This window comes from Pelobates fuscus, chromosome 7 (genome assembly GCF_036172605.1).
Source record: "Pelobates fuscus isolate aPelFus1 chromosome 7, aPelFus1.pri, whole genome shotgun sequence".
In the NCBI taxonomy this organism is placed as follows: Eukaryota; Metazoa; Chordata; class Amphibia; order Anura; family Pelobatidae; genus Pelobates; species Pelobates fuscus.
This window is the reverse complement of record NC_086323.1, coordinates 174,658,189-174,683,888: the sequence shown is the minus strand read 5'-3', so window position 1 is coordinate 174,683,888 and position 25,700 is coordinate 174,658,189. Positions and strand designations below refer to the sequence as shown.

The 25,700-nt window shown below is 38.9% G+C and overlaps 1 protein-coding gene across 1 annotated transcript in view; it reads right to left on the bottom strand.

Moving 5' to 3' along the window:
- The window catches only part of SYN2 (synapsin II), a 341,342-nt gene that overhangs the window by 220,753 nt on the left and 94,889 nt on the right, over window positions 1–25,700 (bottom strand). Inside the window, exon 3 of the mRNA XM_063426936.1 lies at window positions 15,091–15,148. Coding sequence (XP_063283006.1) covers window positions 15,091–15,148 — 58 coding nt within the window. The remainder of the gene's footprint in view (window positions 1–15,090; window positions 15,149–25,700) is intronic.

Below are 25,700 nucleotides of genomic sequence, written 5' to 3'. Positions count from 1 at the left end.
ATTTTGCCCAAAAAATTCAGAGAAAGTGTGTGGTGGTAATTTTTTAATTCTGTTTTTTTTTTGTGCACACATTGCTTTTGGATTTTAGCCAGCTGGTTATATGTTACTGACATAATTTCTTTTTAACTTTTTTAACCAAATGTGCAGGTATCAAATGCACCTTTAGCAGCAATCTCTAAATTAACTCCTGCAAAAATAATCTAACTGGAGATTTGGGGGAAGGAAACTGACTAACAGAAATGTGCCACTTTCAAAAGAAACAAAAATAAATTTCAGGAACAAGTATTTCAAAAAGACCCCACTAAGTGACCCGTAGGTTGAGGAGGTGGTGGCCGTGGCGGTGTAGGTGGAAGCGGCGGTGGAGGAGGAGGAGGTAGCCAACACTGTTTTTTATATATATATATATATATATATATATATATTTTTTTTTTTTTTTTAATTGGGGTAGCCCCCAAAATATTGGGACATATAAAAAAAGATACAGTTGTGGCCTGCGGTGCATTTCTTGCAGTCCTGATGCATGGAGAAATGCTCAACTCCTGATGCATGGAGAAAAAGACCTTCACTAGCCTCTGCTAATGTGTACATAGTTTATACTAAGTGACCCATAGGTTGAGGAGGCAGTGACCATGGCGGTGTAGGTGGAAGCAGCGGTGGAGGAGGAAGATGAGGTAGCCAACACTGTTTTTTATGTTTTTTGGTTTTTTTTAATTGTGGTAGTCCACAAAATATTGGGACATATAAAAAAAGACAACTCTGTTCCGCAGAGTAGCTGTTTACATTATAGTTGCGCAGGCACTTTGTTGACTCTAGAGAACCTCGGGCCAATCGCACATCCCTGTGACGGCGACTTTGCATTCGGATGTCATCCATATCAACTTTCAATGCCAGTTTCTGCGCCTGACATGGTGACCACAGGGAACAGGGAATCAGGGTTCCATTCTGTACAGGAACCATGAGAAACTGCTACCACATGCAAGGAAGGCAGCAGTCGCGCAAATTACCCACTCCCAACACGGGCAGGTAGTGACGACAAATATCAATACAGGACTCTTTAGAGGCCCTGTAATTGTAATGAGTCCACTTGAAATCCTTTAACTCTGATCAATTGGAGGGAAGTCTGGTGCAGAGCCACTGACCCGTGCGTGCTGCAGCTGAAACTCCACTATCGCCTACTGCTGCTCGCACAGTCTCATGAGGCGGTGAACGGGAAGTCCGAAGTTACACTGCAGTGCAGACAGGCGAGCAGCAGCAGGGTGAGAATGCCAAAAGCGCGCACAGCAAATATCACATTCCAAGTTGCTGATCAGTCTGGTGATGGCTTCTGGTATCCAGTACTCTTTTTACTGAAGCTGCATCAGGGACCTGGTATGTGGCCGCAGAAACGCTGGTGCTCAACACCAGGAGGCGTGCGGTTACCCTGCACCAGACTCTGCTAATCCATTCCACACTGTGACTCTTCAATATCAGGCATACTGGGTTCCGGTCTTCCGACCGCCACCCAGACAGTGTCTGGGTCCTGGTCACCGGACTGCCCACCTCACTGTGAAACTACAAATGGATCATTAAATCTTTCGCTGTGCTGGTGCCTCTGTGCGACCAGCGCCTCTTCCTCCAAACTGCACTGTCACTTGCATGACCTTGATTCCATGTGGGGTCTAGGACCTCATTATCCTCCACATCATCTTCCACCCACTCCTCAACCCTGCCCTCCTTGCCAGTATGCACACTGCAGAAAGCCAAAGCAGTTGGCATCTGTGTTTTTTCCAGCATGTAAAGTCTGCAAAGGACATATGGAAATTGTTTTAAAATTGGATCCAGGCAACAGTGTTCCCTATAAACTGGCCTCTCAGTTTGACTTGTGAGGGTATTGCCCCAGAATTACAATATTGTTTAAGTACCTCTTAGCTATTGATAACTGGTTTAAATATAGCAGCTTGTTATCTGGTAGTTTCTAGTGTAGAAAATAACAATCTGTTTTCTATCACTTAGATCTGTGTAACAAGTGTTGTAGGTATGAAACAATATTACAAGTGACCGATTAAGTAAATTCAAATCAAAGTTACGCTTCGATTTGACTCTCAGATATGAAGTGAACACCCCAAATATACTATTTAGTATTGCAGCATAAGGCCATAAAAACTTTAGCTAACAGTTAGAATAACCCTTTCAATGCTGGCTAGACCTCCTAGGTAATTAAGATCTATTCTCATGTAATTTTAAATAAAATAACATTTATATCAGCTCATTAGTCATTTCCTGGAACCATCCAATACGAGTAATCTACCATGTTCTATAAGCAGAAATTTAACTTGCCTAAACAGATATTTTATCTTATTTTAGAGCAAATCAATACACCTGGATAAATATCACGATATGCTAACATGTGATAAATCATATAAATACATCATTATTCTAATTCCATCTGCAGAATGGAATGGTTATAACTATGTACTTCTTATTTAACTAAGATTTCTAAATATCGAAATCTGATCGTGATTTATCCAGTCATATATCATGCAATTAGAAAATGTTTAATTAATTAAGATTAATTAAATGAAACCAGTATAATTACCAGTTGAGTAGACATTCTCATCAGATATTCTCAGGTAGCTAAGTGTCAAGGAATGTTTCTTTCTCGCTCTGACTCTGCTTTTCTTTCTTAGCCTGCTTCCGACTCTTTGACTTTTACCCCCGACTGCTCACTCCTTTGCTTCCTCTGCATACCTCTCTCTTCCCTGTGTCTTTTTTAAAGGGAAAATTCACTAGGTGATAGACCAATAGAAAACTGGAGGTGTGGTTACCTTCCAGATAGCAATTTAAGTATTTGGTCTATAGAGGGCAGTCTCGTCCCACTAAACATGCCTATACAGGAAAGAGTTAGCTTTTCCTGGTGGCTATTTTTACGTCATTTACCTTATCTTTATGGTTATTTATAATTTAAGTTTTCTGTCAGTTCAAAGTGTTTCTTTAAGTTTTGTCCAGACTATGTGTCTGGCAAATTCTGCTATAATTTCTAATATGACAGTTATAACTAAATATGACCCCTAAACTTACAATGGGACGTTATACAATATCAAAAGTTAAATTAAATTATTTAATCTTCTCTGTCACAAATGTCTGGGTTTAGAATTGATTATATTCCATTAGCATTTAGACAGTCTGTCCATCCCCCGTTCTCATCTCTTATCAACAGGTTTGTATATACTAAGCATTCCTTAGCTTCTGGCAAAGTGGTTAGTTTTACAGAAGGGATAGAAATCTTGTGTCTTTTGTTAGCTTGAAGATAACAAAATGGAGTCTGCTCTGTTCAGAATGATTCAGACAATATACATTTTAATTTCTATCATAGCACAAAATGTCTGCTGATATAAATACCCTGACATAACCCCCCTTTAGTGCATTTCATAGCAAAAAAAATAATTTAGCTTATGAATAAGCACTACGGAAGTTACCAGACATATTGTGCAGTCGCATCATTTATAACGTAGGCCCGTGCGTGGAATGAACATTTTTGTATATTTTTGTACCTGTAAGAGATTTGAACTTGACAATTAGTACAATCAACCATAATATCATTATTATCATAGCACACCCAATAACAATCTTAACATGGATGAACCAGTCAACACGAGCAATAAGGTCCGTATCTAGCTCAGAGTATTTAAATGTGTCCACAGAAATGTTATCGTTCCTGATTGACATTTGGATAGTGTGGTTGGGCTTATGGTCCAGCAAGAACTTTAGATTATGATCTAGAGGGATATCTAGATTCTGGAAGGGATCTACCATCTCGATAGCACTTTCGATGACGTCAGTGTACACTGGGTAAAGCGTAACGTCACCGATGGTGATACGAGAGTCGTGGGGTACCTTGATCAGTGAGACAGGTGCTGGTAAGCCATTACTTTATTAGTCACCTGGTCCATTTATCTTTTACTAAGATAGCGTATACTAACGCATTACTGTCAGTTTTTGACATAGTTACTTGACATGTTTCAGAGCCATGTTTAAGGTACTCGATCCCACACAAAGCATTGGTAGAATCATACACAAAAGGTTTTCCATCACATTGGAAATTATTGTCTTTGAATTTTTCACAGTCATTCAAAATGGGTATTGAATACCAATCTGGTATCCACAGTTGAAAAGCCAAAACATCTGGGGTTTGGACTTTTACATGGATATTTTCTTTCCATGTACCGACGTTGTAAATTGTGTTCATTAGAAAAATGTTTTTGGGAGTTACATATGGTATAGCCAATAAAAAGCAAATCTCCATACGTTCCGGGTCAATTAAGAGAGGTATAGCGCTCCCCATCTCAAAGGCCAGATTTAATTGCATAGGCTCAATTGTTTCTCTATCCACATTGGCAAGCATCGCATGAACAATATCCTTGGATACAAAATACAGAGGTATGCGTCCCCCTGCCAATTCGATCATTCCAGTTTGCACTTCGTCAAGAAAAGCAAGTGTGTGGAACAATATTGGGTCATGCAGAAATAGAAGTTCACGCTTAAATAAGTCATGACTTTGGTGCAATTCAGTGGATTTGGCAATTAACTCTGAATGCAAATTTGTTGTAACAACTGTGTCTTGCACAATAGTTAACACGTCTTGGAGAAGTGTTCTTTGCTGTTTTATCACCTGATGAGTATCGTTAATGTGTTGCTTTAGTGCATAGATTTCCATATCCAGCTTTTGGACAGTAATAGAGTTGGCTGCAGACATTCCAGTTGCGACAACTGCACCGACAGTGGCACAAACTAATGCAACAATTATAGCGGTGAGGAACCTTTTGGGTCGGTTGCTCATCGAAATAGAACTGGATACAAATGGTTTCCGGGCTTGCTCCAAGATGTTTCGCACACGGTCCTGTGCTCTTTGGAGGTGCATCTGGTACCAAGTCTGTAACTCAGGAAGCTGCATCGATGAAATGTTGTACGCCTTCTCGATGGAAATTTTGGGGTCCAAGCTGACGAACACATGTCGGGTAAGGATCCTCTTCTCTGTCAAGATGAACCCTGGTGTCTCTTGAATCAGGATGTCGGAGGATGGTCCCATCTCTGCGATCGGGTCGGTCCGTAGCTCTTGGCATAGGAGCAGTATGATCAAGAAACACGCCACATCCTTCTTGGACATCTTTCGACAGTCATGGATCAGGAACTCGTTTCAGACTTATCTACTAATGATTCAAGGTTTGTTAAGCATACAAACTTATAACAGTGTGACATCACTTGGCCTAGGACAACACATTATTACTATTCATCAACATATGTATTCTCTCTAATTCTATTTTTATAACTTCATCCCTCACTACATTTATTACTGACTCCTCAGCAGTATGCCTATAGCAGTTAAACAAGCTAGTAACCTGCTTAAAAATGTAGTTATTGGATGGCAAGGAAATGGTTAATGGCATGAACGTACATGAGATCATGGCACATCACAACATTTCACATCATACGATATCACGTGAATCAAGCATTCATCCAGGTTAGTCGTTCACCCTTCTGCGTCCGAATCCACACCTATAATCCTTAATTGAGATTTAGGAAGACAAGCACGCAACTGGTTAATGTGAACCCACTTTTCAATAAAATCACCATCCTTAGGAATTTTTATCTTGTACGCTACTGGGGAAATTTTGTCAATAATGACATGTGACCCTTTCCAAGAAGGTAAAAATGTATTTTCCTTGACTTGATTTCACGCAAAGTTATACAGATAGACTTGATCTGTGATCTCATATTCCTTTTTCGTGGTTTTTAAATCGTAATAGGTCTTAACCCCTGTCGCTGCTTTTTCTAGATTCTTTTGGGCAAAAGCAAACGCATGCTGTAAATGCTTGCGCAAATCTTCGATATACTGATGCGTAGTGGCAGCATTGATCAAGTTATGATCCGAAGTACGATATAGTAAATGCTGTGGTAAAACCATCTTTCTTCCTGTCATCAATTCAAAAGGTGACAATTTGGTAGCAGTGCTAGGTGTAGCTCTAATCGCCATTAAAACTAGGGGCAATTTAATGTCCCAGTCCTTACCAGACTCCTTAACATACTTCTTCAGAATATTAACGATAGACTGGTTATATCGCTCTACCCCCCCCGCTAGACGCAGCGCGGTATGCAATATGTAGCTTTCGTTTAACACCTAGCATTTTCCACATCTTAGCCATTACTTTGCTGGTAAAATGACTACCTCTGTCTGACTCAATTCTTTGAGGCAAACCGAACCTGGAAAAGACATGGTTAATCAACAAAGTGGCGCACACAGTACTTGTGTTCTCTTTTCAAGGCAAACACTTTGTGTACATACATGTAACGGTTAACATGTATTTGTTACCTCTTGAAGATCTTGTTACAGGACCTATAAAGTCAATTTGAATATCAGACCAGGGTAATGACACCCCCCTCTTTTGAAGTGGTGCACGATGGGTTGGACCATGGGGTTGATATTGCGGACAAATCAAGCAACCCTGACAGTATGTCTTAACATCTCTTAACATGTGTGGCCAATATGCATAATCACGCAATATCTCATATGTGATCTGATCACCACGATGCCCAGATGTAGGTGCATCATGTGCGTGTTGGAGCATTAACCCTCGGTATACAGTTGGGACTACCCATTGTTGAATACCATGTTTAGAAGTTCTGATCAGCAAGCCATCCATGATACTAAATTGGACTTTATATCTCATCAAGATTCGTAAATCTTCATTATTTTTGCAATCCTCATCTGTGATGGGATTGGCAGTAGGGTCTCCTATATGTTTATAGAATATGCCTATGACAGGATCGTTCTTCTGACTGGTAATCAGGTCCTCACTAGGAGCTTCTTGACTCCATTGCACGACATGTAAGTCGGCATTATCTCTAGCCTGTCGTCTAGTTATGGCTTCAACATGAATTGAACCCATAAGATCATCAATGTTTAGGGTTTCACCACTGATAGCTGCTTGTTTTGCCAGTGAATCGGCTAAGTCATTACCATCCTTGTCAATACCTTCTATTTTAGAATGGCCTTTGGTTTTCTTCCAATATATGGTTAAACCATTTTCCTTAAAGGACCACTCTAGTGCCAGGAAAACATACTTGTTTTCCTGGCACTAGAGTGCCCTGAGGGTGCCCCCACCCTCAGGGACCCCCTCCCGCCCGGCTCTGGAAAGGGGAAAAGGGTTAAAACTTACCTTTTTCCAGCGCTTGGCGGGGAACTCTCCTCCCTGCGCGCGCATTCAGCCGGTCGCATAGGAAAGCATTTACAATGCTTTCCTATGGACGGTTGCATGCTCTCACTGTGATTTTCACATTGAGAATCACGCAAGCGCCTCTAGCGGCTGTCAATGAGACAGCCACTAGAGGATTAGGGGGAAGGCTTAACCAATTTATAAACATAGCAGTTTCTCTGAAACTGCTATGTTTATAAAACAAATGGGTTAACCCTAGCTGGACCTGGCACCCAGACCACTTCATTAAGCTGAAGTGGTCTGGGTGCCTAGAGTGGTCCTTTAACCAGTTCATCGATTTTACAAAACAATTCCCCATGTTTAACAGGTTTGTTATTGCTTTTCAGCATTTGGTTACGTTTCCAGCTAGGCAGATATTCGACGAAACTGTTGCGAACATAGTTGGAATCAGTTATGATAACAAATTCTCTGATACCATATTCTATTGCCATTTGAATGGTCTTATATACTGCACAGAGTTCGTCTATCTGACTGCTTTTGGGACCCATACTGTATCCTATAGATACATTGGGATAGTCACCTATCCAGACGATTCCGATACCTGCAACTAACTTCCGTTAGTAACCAGCGACGTGGTGATATGAACAACCATAAATGTATACCCACGGTAGTGGTCGACAGTATTCCTCGTCATAAACTGTATAAGGGGATAGCAATGGCTCTTCTAGGAAGTCATCTCCGGTGTCATTATCATCCAGAGATGGAGCAGTACAGTCATGTAATTCTGCTAAACCTTGGGCAACTGGACTTCTCTTATTGTGTTTATAACGGACTTCTAATGGTCATCCCTGTAAGGATAGAGTCCATGCTGTAATCCGACTGTTAGAGAGATTACCGTCTCTAATTCTTTCACTCTGCAGATACTGTAGAGGTTGGTGAGCTGTTTCTACAATTATTTTCTCACCTTGGATATAGCTACGAAAATGTTGTAGTGCCCAGACAGTCGACAATAACGCCTTCTTAAATCGGTATATCCTGTCTCCAGATAGAAGGGTTTACCCCCCTCTGTGTATGCTAAACAGGGTGCCTGAGTGAGCTTCCTCCTCAGTTCACTTACCGCTTGGTCCTGAGGCTCCCCCCAGTTCCAGGTAGTTTCCTTTTTAATCAGGTGTAAGAGTGGTTTCGTTATTTCTGCATCGTTATCTATAAACTTACGGGAGTAGTTAGTCATACCAAGGAACGATCTTAATTCCCTGATGTTTGACGGTGTTTTAGCCTTAAGTACGGCTTCAACCTTCTTCCTCTGTGGATTTAATCCTTCAGAGGTTACCTCATGTCCGAGGAAATTGACATGGGTGCGACACCATTGAGCCTTTTGTAAAGACAGTTTAATCCCTGCCTCTCTTAACTGAGTGAGAATATGTCTAATCTCTATGATATGCTTATCAAAGGAAGTGCTTTTCAGCAAGACATCGTCGACATATGATAACGTTCCTCTCTTGAGTGCGTCAGGCATAGCTTTATGCATGAACACAGCGAATTCATGACCAGAGTTTATGTAACCGAAGGGCATACGGGTCCAGGTATACTGCTGCTTTCCAAATGTGAAGGCCAATTTGTATTGGTCTTCATTATGGACTGGTACAGTCCAATATCCCTGCGCACAGTCAATGGCAGTGAATATTTTGGATCCCTGCATTTGTACCAAACATTGGTCTATGTATGGCACTGGCCAACCAGACATATAGACGTGTTTATTTAGCTGTCGTAAGTCAGCGCATAAACGCCATTGTCCATTAGGTTTCAGAATCCCCAAGACCGAGATTATTATTATACGAACTGTGCACCGGACGTATAATGCCCCTTTCCTTTAAATTCTGAATGATGTCTTGTAGACCATCATATGATGCTAATGGGAGTCTATATTGTTTGATAAATACAGGTGGTAAATTTGGATCAGTTTGTATTCTGGCTACGTGGAGGTTAGTTAACCCACAGTCGTAGGAATCTTTGGCAAAAATATCTTGGAATTCCAAAAGGATTTCCTTTAGCTGTTGTCGCTCAGCATCGTTGGAGCAACCATCAGCTAAAGATATTTGCTCTTCTAGCCTTTCCTGAAATCCTGGAAAGATTTCAGGCTGGCCTATCTCATAAGCTTCTTCAAGCCTAGAAGTTAGGTCAGTTCGGTGTTGACTTACCTTTTCTCTTTGGTCGTGATACTCTTGTGATTCCTGCTCATTGAACGTATGATTGAAGGTGATTGATGCTTCTTCGATTTTACACGAGCCTTCTTCAACGTTGAAGGGATCCTTTTTAGGAATATTTTGAACTGTCAAGCGGGAACTAGTGGTCGGCATCTCATCAGTTAACCCTTTCAGGTCTGGATCCTGGAAACTAGTGGCTGCTGGGGCTACTTTAGCCTTTGGCTGAAATGAAAAAACAGAGGAACATGTTGCGCCTCCTTCACCCGGAAGTGAAGTGACGGGGTAGGCAATAGGTATCCTAACACAACTATTGTTTATTTGACTGTTAGTACCTGAAAAGGAAACAGGGTTAGGTATTACATCTATTGACAACCTAGCCTGTTTAGTCACTGTAGCTATATTTGCTGTGGCACTTGTTGCTGCTGTTGCAGTTGCACAGGTGGCTCTGCAATTGGAGCTGTCCCTAAAAAAAGGATTATTGGCAAAGACTTGGTTAATCTTTGTCATTTCCTCCATTAATTTGCCCATCTGGTCTGTCAATTGACCAACCTGATGACGCAAATTATTTCCCCTATTGCCGTTTTGTCTTTGCCCATTAGAATTTGGCTGGGGTGGTTGAGACTGTTGGGAGTTATTGGAAGCAGATTGGTTGTTTCTGTTTCCATATCTCCTATTTCCCTGAGGATTGCTTCTCCATTGGGAATTGCCTTGGTTCTTATTAACCCAGGGACGTTTATTCCCATTGGTATTGGATTTTTCAGAGTTATCAGAGGAATTTGCAGAATTGCTTCTGGCGTTTTCCTGTTTCTGAGGTTTTGGTGTTTTCAAAACCTCGGAATAGGTCCTCTTTTTCTGTTGGGTTTCTAAACCTAACTGAATTTTAGTCTCTGACACCATTTTATCACCAGGTGTCTTAACCTTTGGCTGATTTTCGTCATGTGCATGGTGTATAGTATACAATTTCATGCACTGACTGACTAGCCATTCTAACGGTAACTTACCATCGTAATCTCTTGCGAGATTCATTTGTATGTTTACCGGCATGGCATAAAAATACAGATCTTTGAAGTCTGTGCTTTCATACCTGGGTTTTCTTTGGGCCACGGAGTATGCATTTTCAAGAATTATAAAAAATTCTCTGGGGCTTTGATCTGGACGGCACTTTAAGTTATAAAGCGCCTTCTTTGCAGAAGCAATGGTTTTATACTTACCATATTCCATGATTATTTCAGATTTCATCTTGGACCAGGACATTAACTGTATAGCTTGAAGACTTTCTAGATAAACACGGCACATTGAATCAAAGGTCCACGTGATGAACCATTTCTTATGGATGTCATCATACATGCCCAATGAATTCATTGCTCTATCATAATTTTCTAGATGTTCAGATATGTTTCCTGAACCTCTAGAAAATTGTGGGACAGTCTCTCTAAGGAATTTAATAACCTTTGGCGTTTCATAAACAGGCATAGTTAATTTACGATCTCTGTTTCTGTTTTCCATGTGTCTGGGTAAACGTCTATGCGATCTGCCTGCTGAAGAGGAATTAGACCCGTACAACAGTGCATATGGCATATCAGTCACATGGCCTTCAGAGTGGACAGTGCAATCGCTTTCACTCCCATCACTCTGAGCTTCTCGTTCACTGTCACAATTCTGATCAGCATCAGAATTCTGCCAGTGTACAGAACCATGTCTGTTTTCATTCCTATCACCTTGAACTGGAATCTCCCTCTCAAGTTTGGCCAGGACAGTCTTTCCAAACTGTTCTGCCCAAGATTGGCAAGATTGTTTGGCAATGCCAGGAGATGGAGAATTCTGTTTCACAGGCGATATTTCTGAATTACTCACGTCTTTACTTTGAGACTGTTTTATGAAAACCTGGTCTGGTGTGGGAAAATCATAACAAGGAGGGGATTTACAGATAGTCTTTTCTTGCCTTTTTGTGCAACTTTTTGGCACAGAATGATGGCTGCTAACTTCACTGTCTGATTTCTGGCTCTCCTCTTCATACTCATCCAATTGCATTTTAAGCTGACTTATTTCCTGTGCATATTTATCCGTCAAAGCTTTAATTTCTTTTTCATGATCAGCCTGACGAGTTTTATGCTCAGCAAGTAAATCTTGGTATTTCCCATCCTGAATGCCCAGATGGTCACTGTACATGTCCAATTTGGTACTCAATACCTTGTTTTCATCAAACACCTTAAGAAGTGCTGTCATAAAGAAAGGCCAAGAGTGTATTATGAACGCCATTTTCGTTTCTTTGTTCTTTTGTCCAGCAATTTCTTTAAGATATGTTATTATGCGTTCATCACTTAGAATGGTGTGTTTAGCTTCCCATTCTATGCCTTTCAACCAAATCTCATAGCTTGAATAATTTTTCATATGTTTATGAATGTGGACTAAAGCATTTTTTCTTAGGTCTTCAATTATTTCAGTATTATCTGTTACAGATGTATCGCTGGCCATATTTTTATATTTTTAGATACTGATTTAATCTCAATACAAAACTCTTTTCTATATCAATATTAATATGCATGAATTACACCAATATTACAATTTATTGTGACAAATTAAATAATAATAATATGTAACATGCGTGATAATAATCAATGAATATTCAGTATAACATGAGTATACCATACAAATGTCAATACATTCCACTGGCTAACATCGCAATTGTCAAGACAAGATTTATGACTGTAGTTTACAGAGACAAAGAAATTTTCTTTCACGGAGCTTGCAGCATAAGGCCATAAAAACTTTAGCTAACAGTTAGAATAACCCTTTCAATGCTGGCTAGACCTCCTAGGTAATTAAGATCTATTCTCATGTAATTTTAAATAAAATAACATTTATATCAGTTTATTAGTAATTTCCTGGAACCATCCAATAAGAGTAATCTACCATGTTCTATAAGCAGAAATTTAACTTGCCTAAACAGATATTTTATCTTATTTTAGAGCAAATCAATACACCTGGATAAATATCACGATATGCTAACATGTGATAAATCATATAAATACATCATTATTCTAATCCCATCTGCAGAATGGAATGGTTATAACTATGTACTTCTTATTTAACTAAGACTTCTAAATATCGAAATCTGATCGTGATTTATCCAGTCATATATCATGCAATTAGAAATTGTTTAATTAATTAAGATTAATTAAATGAAACCAGTATAATTACCAGTTGAGTAGACATTCTCATCAGATATTCTCAGGTAGCTAAGTGTCAAGGAATGTTTCTTTCTCGCTCTGACTCTGCTTTTCTTTCTTAGCCTGCTTCCGACTCTTTGACTTTTTCCCCCGACTGCTCACTCCTTTGCTTCCTCTGCATACCTCTCTCTTCCCTTTGTCTTAACTTTTTTTTAAAGGGAAAATTCACTAGGTGATAGACCAATAGAAAACTGGAGGTGTGGTTACCTTCCAGATAGCAATTTAAGTATTTGGTCTATAGAGGGCAGTCTCGTCCCACTAACATACCTATCCAGGAAAGAGTTAACTTTTCCTGGTGGCTATTTTGACGTCATTTACCTTATCTTTATGGTTATTTATAATTTAAGTTTTCTGTCAGTTCAAAGTGGTTCTTTAAGTTTTGTCCAGATTATGTGTCTGGCAAATTCTGCTATAATTTCTAATATGACAGTTATAACTAAATATGACCCCTATACTTACAATGGGACGTTCTACAATATCGAAAGTAAAATTAAATTATTTAATCTTCTCTGTCACAAATGTCTGGGTTTAGAATTGATTATATTCCATTAGCATTTAGACAGTCTGTCCATCCCCCGTCCTCATCTCTTATCAACAGGTTTGTATATACTAAGCATTCCTTAGCTTCTGGCAACATGGTTAGTTTTACAGAAGGGATGGAAATCTTGTGTCTTTTGTTAGCTTGAAGATAACAAAATGGAGTCTGCTCTGTTCAGAATGATTCAGACAATATACATTTTAATTTCTATCATAGCACAAAATGTCTGCCGATATAAGTACCCTGACAAACCGCGGGATTTCGGTGGAAGCGATTTCTGATCAATCAACATGGCAGTGTGTGATAGAATTTACTTTGATTCCAAGGTTCAAGCTTATTGGTGTCATATTAGATATCCTATATTAAAATCGGCTAACTTGGACTCAGGAAATGCTTAATGCTTAAAACGACACTTAAGACCACATATGTCTAGTTCTGGGAGCAGATAGCCCCCACCTGAGCTGTCTCTCCTAAATCAGTCTGTTCTTTTGCTTTCTCTGAACATATCTGTTATATGTACATGACGTTCATCCCCATGTCTTATTTGTGCTCCTTTCACCCTTCCACTCCCTTACTACTACTGTCCTATGAGTATTTGCACGTATTTTGAGGATTATTTTGAATACCAACAGGTGTTTGGTGTCTGAATTCACACTTCTCCAAGTGCACTTGAAAAAAAAATTTGGGCTCCCTTGAATATACCAAAGATCACATTGGATCTATGTTAAAGGGACACTCCAGGCACCCAGAACACTTCTGCCCATTGGAGTGGTCTGGGTGCCAACTCCCACTACTCCTAACCCTGCAAGTGTAATTATTGCAGTTTTTTATAAACTGCAATAATTATCTTGCAGGGTTAACTCCACCTCTAGTGGCTGTCACTAGAGGTCACTTCCTCCTTCATAGCACAGGAAACCTGTGCTAGAGCGTCGCTGGATGTCCTCACACTGTGTGAGGACATCCAGCGTCGCTCATTTCCCCATAGGAAAGCATTGAAATTATTTTTCAATGCTTTCCTATGGGGAGCGCTAATGCGCATGCACGGCATTGCCGCGCATACGCATTAGGTCTCCTCGGCCGGTGGGCGGGATCAGTCTCGCCCACCAGCCGACGCAAAGCAGAGGAGGAGCGGCGCGGAGGAGGAGACAGCGACGAGGGACATCGTCGCTGCCTCAGGTAAGTCACTGAAGGGGTTTTCACCCCTTCAGTAACCGGGGATTGGTGGGTGGGAGAGGGACCCTCCAGTGCCAGGAAAATGGATTGTTTTCCTGGCACTGGAGATTCCTTTAAGTGTTATTTTTCCTTCCCTTTTTCTACAAGGATTGTGGAGTTACACAGACTGCCTGATAGATAGGGATTAGTTTTATGTATACTGATCTCAGAGTGTGTTTCATGCACACTCTGATGTGATGGGAGGAGCTAAAACATTGGTTAATGCTGCCATGTTGATTGATCAGGAAAAAAATACAGTAAGTATAGAATCAATCATGTGTCGTTATTTGTTACGTGTAATTGAATGATATAAGGACAATAAACACTCAAGTTTAATTTTTTTAAAATGTAAATACAATTAAATTGAGTTTTAGGAGAAAAACACATCAACAAATATTAAAGAATTTAGAGCACTGCATCAACAAACATTATATATTTACTATAGTTTATGCAAAACTAAAAAAGAAAATAATATTAGTAATTAAAATAAATTTCTCCATAAAGAGGATTTAGACAAAGGAGTTGATAATTAAGAGCTAATAAACATCCGATATACTCAGTGAATTTATGTATAAACTGAATGTCATAAATTGCTATGTATATATATTTTTTAATTCGTCTATTTGCCTATTTGTCTAATTAGCCATAATTAGAACATTTATACAGTTAAACATTTTATAGTTTTATTTAAATATTGGTGACATAAAAGCTTTTACCTGTTCAACTCTTATCTCATAGTCGCCATGAACTTTTTTCCCACGAAAACATTTAGCCCTGTAATAAAACAAATAAACTGTTAAAATCACACTATAAGTCATTATTACCATTTTGTATCAAGTTGTTATGGAATTAAAATGCCACATACTTATTGATGTAAAATTACTTTTGTTTAAATTGAATTTAGCATAACATTAGTTGGAAACATAGGATGCAAAGATAGTAGGCAAACATAGGGAAAATAGCAATTTCATTTATAGTTTGCATGTTCACAGACACCTAAAAACGTAAATTATGTACATTTACCCACTTATATTTCTTTCATTTTTTTTTTATCATACTCTGCGGATATATTGCGAGATAAAATGTTTAGAGAAAATATTATAATATATATATATATATATATTTATATTATCACATAAATTGGAATCGGATTAGCAGTAAATCATAGTATTAATTTGAATATACACACAATATATCTAGCATATGGGAATTTTGTTAAAAATTATACAAAAAATAATTTCACATTTAGGTGTAAATTTTGCTTTGTAATATATATATATATATATATATATATATATATATATATATATATATATATATATATATATATATATAATAAGGTGAAGGCTTGGCACTCTCCTTACAGAAGAAATAGAAATATATTGCCTGGGTGCTAAATCTCTGGCGTCAAATATATAAGAAAATTGGAAAAACGAGATGCACTCACAGGTCTTCTTGTAAATGAAAAAATGGTGCTTTATTAATCCATTAGGTGTATGCAAAAATCGACCAACGTTTCAAAATCTTTTTCAAAATCTTTTATATTTGGCAAATATAGTGGGAAATAGCTGAGCCAGAGCATTTTTCTATTTTATCCCCAGCCAATTCTCCTCAGATGTTCATTTTAATAATTCCAATGCAATTACAGAGATTAGTCTTTTCAAATACATCAAATATTTTACATCTGTTTCCAAATATCAAATCTATAATTTTCTAAAGCTAAAGCAAATATCCCTACAAATGACATGTTGAAATGTAACTGCTGCAACGACAATCAAAGGTTAACAGACATTATAAGTCACTATCTTAATAACATATTTGATCAGCTGAGAATTCTACAGTTGTACTATTATCTAGTTGCTATTGTGATGTGAATATTAACTTATACAACCATGAATTAATACAATCAGCGTGTTCACCAAAGCAGCCTGCAGCCTTTCGATTTGTCACTTACACAGAAAATGTGATCAAATTGACACAATAATTAATCATCTGAGTTTTAGCCGTAAGGTTTCTGGGAAATTTAAACCGGAATCCAACCAATTGTAGGAAATTACATAAAATTATGTCATTACATAGTGGATGGCTGCTATGATGATGAGGACATTCTCTTGTGCAGAAAGAAAACAAGGATAGAATGTTAGCACTCAACACATGTTATTCTTTAACGCACCTCTATAGATAGGGACAGGCAAAAGGACAGTTGCTTAGCTGAAACATTTATTTTTGACAGAGTGGAAACGATTAAAGGGACACTATAGTCACCTGAACAACTTTAGCTTAACGAAGCAGTTTTGGTGTATAGAACATGCCCATGCAGCCTCACTGCTCAATCCTCTGCCATTTAGGAGTTAAATCCCTTTGTTTATGAACCCTAGTCACACCTCCCTGCATGTGACTTGCACAGCCTTCCATAAACACTTCCTGTAAAGAGAGCCCTATTTAGACTTTCTTTATTGCAAGTTCTGTTTAATTAAGATTTTCTTATCCCCTGCTATGTTAATAGCTTGCTAGACCCTGCAAGAGCCTCCTGTATGTGATTAAAGTTCAATTTAGAGATTGAGATACAATTATTTAAGGTAAATTACATCTGTTTGAAAGTGAAACCAGTTTTTTTTTTTCATGCAGGCTCTATCAATCATAGCCAGGGGAGGTGTGGCTAGGGCTGCATAAACAGAAACAAAGTGATTTAACTCCTAAATGACAGTGAATTGAGCAGTGAAATTGCAGGGGAATGATCTATACACTAAAACTGCTTTATTTAGCTAAAGTAATTTAGGTGACTATAGTGTTCCTTTAAGCCAATCCACACTTTCAAGAAGCATAATAAAGCTTTACTACTACAAACAAGAATATTTGCTGAAACACGTATAACAAAGAAACTATACATAGCCACATGTAACTAAAGGAACACTCCACATCATGACCTGAGTTTATCTAGGATATTATGATGGTATCAGTGTCTGGGCTTCTTCTAATATTTAGAAGATTTGGGGTTCTTGTGATACTGCCTTATAGATTGCGTTCCTATCTGCTCTGCAGTAGGCAGAAGGGATAGCCACATGGCCCATTGATAAAAATGGTACACACATAATGACCCTGTTATGACCCTCATAACAACCTAAATAAGCTTAAAAACACTATAGGCAGCCAGGCCTCATCTCAATAAAGTGTTCGGGTGCCATGTCTCCCTTGTGTTAAATCTGCTGCGGAAAACGTCACATTCTGCAAGAACGGCAGTGTTTTCACTGATGAATTATTATTATTCTTATTATTATTCTTATTATTACTACTATTATTGACATTTATATAGCGTCAACATATTTCAAAGCTCTTTACAATGTTATAGATGGGGGGGGAATTTAACAATAAAAGAGACAATTACAAAATATTACAGGAACAACAGGTTGATAAGGGGGGCTTACAATCTTGCCTGCTTCTTGTGGCTGTCATACTACCACTAATTGCCCCTCCGTCAAAATAGTTGAGTATAACAACACTATTTCAATCAGATGGTGTCATAGAGACCATCTTATTAGCGCAGCACAGCGTTTTGCTACGCTTGCACACTAGTCTTCTAATGCATTCCTATGGGAAAGCATTGTATTGGCTTAGATCATAGATTTCAGCCAAATAGGTGGTGCAGCATGATAGATACCATTGCTGCGAGGGAGAAAGGGTAAATAAACTCCCCTTTTTAACCATGGCAGCTGGGACCTCTTCACCTACCCTGACTAGGGCAGTGTAGCGTTAGGAATACACATTTTTATTCATAATGCTATATAGTGTTCCTTTAAATTGTTTTGGGGGTGAGAGTGTCCCTTAATATATATATATATATATATATATATATATATATATATATATATATATATATATATATGCGTGTTTGTCTTGTTTAAAACAATCCTTGAGTACTACATGGTTTGTTATTTTAATAAATCTGAACTCTAAACAGCATTTGTAATATGTAAATAATCTTAGTAATGATGCACATAAAAAGCAACAGTTTGCCTGGTAATGTCAGAAAATCTGACCACATTTCTAATCTTGCTTTCGGCACTTACATTTTATAAACAAAAGCGCATCACATCCATGATGTATGAACCAGACTGAATGACTCCTAAGGGACCATCTGTACAGATAGTGGATTTCCGTGAAAATCTTGCCTATGCAAATTAGACACAGCTGTATGCAAATTATTCCATTAGCATGCAAATGAGAGAAAGTCGACATACTGCACTCTGTCACTAAACTGACACAAGCAAACGCAAGCACTGATTTATGTCTATATTTTAGTTCTAACGGATGTATTTAAAGCTTAACTTTCTCCCCTGAGCTTTCTGAATGATGGGACATGATCACTGGTATATGGGTTGTGGCTACTGAACAGGTTGTGTCAACTATGCCTGACTATGTACAGAGCCCTGCAGAATCGCAGTGCCGACTGAAAAATGCTCTCATGTTTACCCCCAAGAAATAACAAAACAGTAGGACACAGGTCCCAATTCAGTAAACATGGCAGATAACTAAAGTGGACCATTTTCCAGTTTTCAATGTTAACCATTTATGAAAAATGGCTGCCTATTGGCTAAGAACCCCCAGCCACATGAATACTATTAAAAAAATGTTTTGATTTTTTTTTTTTAAATGAGCTCAAGGGGTTCGTGTATAAAATCATCCTCCTGTATCATAGTGTGATGACCTTAGTAGACCTAATGGGACAGTAAGGTGTCTTGAAGTCCTCCTTTTATTTATGTATATAGCCCTAATTTTGAAAATTAAAAAATTGCCATGACTATTGCCTGTCACATTTTAAGTCATAAATAAAGAATATAAAAGTTATACTGAAAATTAAGTAGGGACAGCTCTATTTCAGTCTAATTGTTTAGGTCAAGGAAGCTCCATTGCAAGTAAACTAAACTTTTGTTGAAGGGCCTCTCCTATTGATATCAACTGTACTTGTCATAGAAATCCATCTACACCTGTAGTTATCGAAGGAATAACACAACTCCTGGCAGAAACGGCAGCCACAATTTACAAAATAAGGCAGCAAGTCTGATCAGGGAAGAATATAATGTGTCCAACCTTTTCCTTCCTCAAACTACAAACTCAAAGTGGACCTGTCACATGACATATTATAGATTGCTTTTAAGGGACATATTACATAGGCCTGTGTATATATTATATATTGTTTTTAACAGATAGGTCTAAAGGTCAGAATTGACTTTTATTTAATATACTATATATACCTCTTACCCAAAGCTTACATTAACTCCCACCGTATGCCTTACCTAATCTTACCCTTAACATTAACCAGACACTATCCCAAACCGTAAAACAGCATGAAACCAAACCCAGCATTAACACTACCCCTACCTTTAATCTAACCCTAACCCAGAGGAGTAACTAGAAACCACAGGGCCCATGTGCGAAAATTGCCCTGGGGACCCCCCCTACGTTAACCACCCCACCCCCCTGGCATCCTCCTCCCATACGTCTATCGTCCCCCTCCCATATGTTACCCCCTCCCACCACACACATGCAAACAGATACACATGTAGACACACACATAGACACATAGATACACATACAGGCACACACACATACACACAGACAGACATACACACACACAGACATACACACACAGACACACACACATACAGACATACACACACATACATACAGACACACACACACATACATACAGACACACACAGACATACAGACAGACATACACACACATACAGACACATACACACACACACACATAGACACACACAGACATACACTCACATACCTTTCCCTGGGGGTCCAGTGGTGGCTCAGGCTGATGGGAGTCAGAGTTCCCACTCTGACTCCCTCTCCTTCCTCCCACGCGGCTTCCAGTGGGCAGTCACTTCCTCCCAGCCTCTGACATCATCGGCCACCCAATGGGCCCCTTCAATGTGGCCCCGGCGGTTGCACTGCGCGGGCCAAGGACCCGCGGTTGCAGGGTGATCGGGCCCAGGACCCGCGGTTGCAGGGTGGCCGGGCCCCCTGAAGTGACTGGCCCGGTTGCAGCTGCGACCGCGGTAGTTCCGCCACTGCCCCAAACCTAAGGAAACCCTCAGCTGATATCAATTCTGAGATTAGAAAAGATTTTACTAGTTAAAACAGTAGATAGTTTTCCCTGACTGCCATCTACTAGCTATTTTCAATATTACATTCAACATAATTATGAATAGATCCTGCTTCTCAGTCGAAGTCCAACAATAATGACAATTATTTGTGGACAGGGGACAACTGCGTGCATTAGATATTCTCCATAGGAAAGCATTGGCACCTATGGGGATTTTCAGGACGCTGGACGCAAAGTGTTAAATTCCGTCAAACAGTAGGAAGCACCTTGAGTGGCTGACTGGTAGACAGCCACTAAAGGCAGTCTGAAGCCCTGCAATATAAAAACATTGCAGTTTCAAAGGGGGGGACAGGTACTGCACCCAGACCAATTCAATGAGATGAAGTGGTCTGAGTGCCGATAATGGTACTTTAAAAGATTCTAAGCAGAGCTGACTTCAAGCGCTGCTTATTGCTGATCAGTCAGTCTGGGGCCTTCACAGGTATTCATTGATATTGGGTTTCCAGGTGTGGGCAGGGATTTAACCCGGATCATTATTTAAAGACATTTAAATGCCTATTTACAGAGCTGCTTGCATGCAACGCATCAAAAAGTTTAGGACCACTAAAATGCCCCTGCTGACAGAGGGGAGTTGATAACTGAAAGCTCCAGGTAACCCCGCTCACAACGTCCTAAAGGAATTCAAGTCCACTCTGTGTAGGATGGCATGGAACATTCTAATGTTGAGAAGGGGTTAAGTATAGCTATGCACATGTATTTTTTTTTTCTTTCTTTCTCTTTTAGAGATTTTTTTTACACACAGGAAGCATATTGTTTACACAGATATAATAAAGATGGAATCTTTAGATGGAATATAAAAGATGGAATATACAAACAACACACTGGACTAGCCTAGCTCTCTCTCCCTTATACTCTCATAAAACATTTGATTGCAAATTAAGGCCTTGATTTCCTAAGCTTTCCAAATGATTTGCTGCTGTTACAAAAACACAATTTATCTATGGTAATCACCATAATACTCTATAGGAATTTTTGTATATAAACCACTTGGAATGAAACAAATCATTTAGAAATATTATTAAATTGAGGCCTAAATTAGGAGTCAAAAAAGCTATCCAAACTGCCCCCAACGGATCAATGTTTCATAAGTCAAAATTTTTATGACTGCGCTTAATCATTTGTCTTTGTGCGTCAAGATCAAGTCATTGTCGGAATACTGACCTGGCTTATGACCAGGAGAAATTGATCTGTCAATAATTTATGAAATACAAACCAGTGTAAATATCAAAAGGGCTATTAGATACGTTAAGAGGAACATATTGCACATATAAAGATATAAACAAATAAATGTATTGAATATGTGTGCTGTCATTTAGGACTCAATCTAATATTAAAGGCAGAATGTGTGGAGTTTGCTACCATCTCCTGGTTATATGTGATATAACATTCAAGTACTTCCAAATAACAAAAAATTATCGTGCAAAATAATGATGAGCAAATATGTATTTAGTATCAGCAGAAAAAAAAACCAAAAAAACATAAAGGAATTTTGTTACTTAATACTACAAGCACATATGCTTTACAACTACTTACAGACACTTCATCATAGATACTAATAGGACATAAACCACAAAACTGAATTCAATGTTCTGCACTAAGGACTAGGGCAAGAAAAACTGTAAAATGCATCTTCTCCTGAGTCTGAGCTAACACCCAACAAGAACCACGTTTCCATACCCCTAACCCTCCACTAAGTATCCTTTCAGAGCTGCAGCTGGGAGGAGGTTGCACAGTGCAGCACCATGCCAACAAACATACACGAATAACGTGATTAAAAATGGCGCACTGATTTTTTAGCAAATCAGAATCCCGATTACTCCTAACAAAGGAACACTGGCAGGAATATTCACTAAAGTAAGAATTGTCAATATTTCAAAGTGAATTTAAAATTTAAGGAAAAAGTTGCCAAACTGGATACATTCCCCAAATCAGCTAATCTTCCAGTTCAGCTTATCTGGCCTTAAATTTGGTAAATAACTTTGGTAAATGTGGATGAATCATAACTACTTTAGCTTATTGCAGTGGTTAAGGTCAAATTAAGTTTATGTATGCCAAACTCCATTTCTCTTGAGAAACAGTTTGAGAAGTTTGACAAAACCAAAAATCATCTCTGCACTCAAAGCTCACCCCCTTCATAACAATACTGATGATGGGAAAGTTACAATTCAAAATTAGGTGTTGAAAGTCATGCAAACCTGCCTCATTGCCCGCAGCTTATCACTAATCACTGAATTTTTTGTTCTAAGAATGCCACTTCCCCAACTTGGATAATATGGTGTGATTTATGCAATTCCTACAGGGAGTGCAGAATTATTAGGCAAATGAGTATTTTTACCACATCATCCTCTTTATGCATGTTGTCTTACTCCAAGCTGTATAGGCTCGAAAGCCTACTACCAATTAAGCATATTAGGTGATGTGCATCTCTGTAATGATAATGGGTGTGGTCTAATTACATCAACACCCTATATCAGGTGTGCATAATTATTAGGCAACTTCCTTTCCTTTGGCAAAATGGGTCAAAAGAAGGACTTGACAGGCTCAGAAAAGTCCAAAATAGTGAGATATCTTGCAGAGGGATGCAGCACTCTTAAAATTGCAAAGCTTCTGAAGCGTGATCATTGAACAATCAAGCGTTTCATTCAAAATAGTCAACAGGGTCGCAAGAAGCGTGTGGCGAAACCAAGGCACAAAATAACTGCCCATGAACTGAGAAAAGTCAAGCGTGCAGCTGCCAAGATGCCACTTGCCACCAGTTTGGCCATATTTCAGAGCTGCAACATCACTGGAGTGCCCAAAAGCACAAGGTGTGCAATACTCAGAGACATGGCCAAGGTAAGAAAGGCTGAAAGACGACCACCACTGAACAAGACACACAAGCTGAAACGTCAAGACTGGGCCAAGAAATATCTCAAGACTGATTTTTCTAAGGTTTTATGGACTGATGAAATGAGAGTGAGTCTTGATGGGCCAGATGGATGGATTGGTAAAGGGCAGAGAGCTCCAGTCCGACTCAGACGCCAGCAAGGTGGAGGTGGAGTACTGGTTTGGGCTGGTATCATCAAAGATGAGCTTGTGGGGCCTTTTCGGGTTGAGGATGGAGTCAAGCTCAACTCCCAGTCCTACTGCCAGTTTCTGGAAGACACCTTCTTCAAGCAGTGGTACAGGAAGAAGTCTGCATCCTTCAAGAAAAACATGATTTTCATGCAGGACAATGCTCCATCACACGCGTCCAAGTACTCCACAGTGTGGCTGGCAAGAAAGGGTATAAAAGAAGAAAATCTAATGACATGGCCTCCTTGTTCACCTGATCTGAACCCCATTGAGAACCTGTGGTCCATCATCAAATGTGAGATTTACAAGGAAGGAAAACAGTACACCTCTCTGAACAGTGTCTGGGAGGCTGTGGTTGCTGCTGCACGCAATGTTGATGGTGAACAGATCAAAACACTGACAGAATCCATGGATGGCAGGCTTTTGAGTGTCCTTGCAAAGAAAGGTGGCTATATTGGTCACTGATTTGTTTTTGTTATGTTTTTGAATGTCAGAAATGTATATTTGTGAATGTTGAGATGTTATATTGGTTTCACTGGTAAAAATAAATAATTGAAATGGGTATATATTTGTTTTTTGTTAAGTTGCCTAATAATTATGCACAGTAATAGTCACCTGCACACACAGATATCCCCCTAAAATAGCTATAACTAAAAACAAACTAAAAACTACTTCCCAAACTATTCAGCTTTGATATTGAGTTTTTTGGGTTCATTGAGAACATGGTTGTTGTTCAATAATAAAATTAATCCTCAAAAATACAACTTGCCTAATAATTCTGCACTCCCTGTATGTCAGCTCACAGTATAGTGAACAGAAGACTTGAGAAAGGGCAAAAATGTGGGTTCATCCAAATCGTGTAGTCTGAATTTTTTAAAATAGAGATTGCAGTCTGTGCAGTGTACACACTACTCTTTCTGAGAAAATGCATTGTTCACATTGCTGCCTAACACCACCACCACTAGGGGCTGTCACTCGAACAGCAACTAGAGGGACTTCCTGGATGAGGCCCTGCAAAAATTGCAGGAACAACATTTGTAATCTAAATGCTCAGCATGTAGATGCTGAAACTTCCCCATAGAGATGCAATGTGTCATTTGCACTAGCCCCAAAATGCTTCTCTATAGGAAAGCATTAAGTTAGCTGAGATCATAATTTTTACATCTATTTTATCTTTTTTTCACAGATGGATCTTCATTGCAGCTGCAGCTATCTTCTAATGTCTACCAGTCATGTTTGGTTTCTGCCTTCGTCTTCCCTTTGTCAGTCCACCCTGCACATCGAATAGTCACAGGGTGAACTGACCATGCATAGACTTGTGATGTTTGACGCCAGTCAGCCAGGTCAGCACTATGAGAAAATTAAACTTGAAGTAGAGCTTGCTTTAAGTTCCACCCTTGATCATGTTTTGTCAAGTGGGCAAAAATACATGAGACAACATAGTCCCTACATTGTTTCATTTATTTTAAGAAAAATAAGAAATAAGAAAACAAACCTATTGAGAGACAAGAAGAAAACAATAAATTGAGGAAAAGAAATCTTGACTAGACAGAGCTGTTTGAAAAAGTTTTTTCTTAATTTGACCTTTCAGCTTTTTATTAGATAACAATTATGTGGACTTGCCATATGTAAGGACATCAAATTAGGTGGCTGATTAGTAGACCAGACTGGTAGCTGACCATTTGTATTTGGAACTGAATTACATTCATTAGGTTACAAATTAAATCGATATGATTCACAATAACAGCCGTACATCAGCTGTTCCGAATCAACAAAATGACCGCATCGTATCAAATAATTACAATCATCACGCAATTCAGTTGCTTATGAATGCACAAGTCTAGTAAGGAGCACCAACACACATTTTTTGCTTTTCCTTAGTTTTTAAGTGCATTAAAAATGCCACTTCGCTAATTATGAATCCATAGTGCTTCTTTAATTGCAAATTGCATGACTCTGATTGAATAGTAAAAATTATTATTTTTTCTTATATATTTTTTCTCTGCAGCTCTTACACCTCTTGCATTTTTCATGGGCCTTTTGTAGCCATATGCAACAAAGTCAAACTCTTAAATCATTCCGATTACTGTA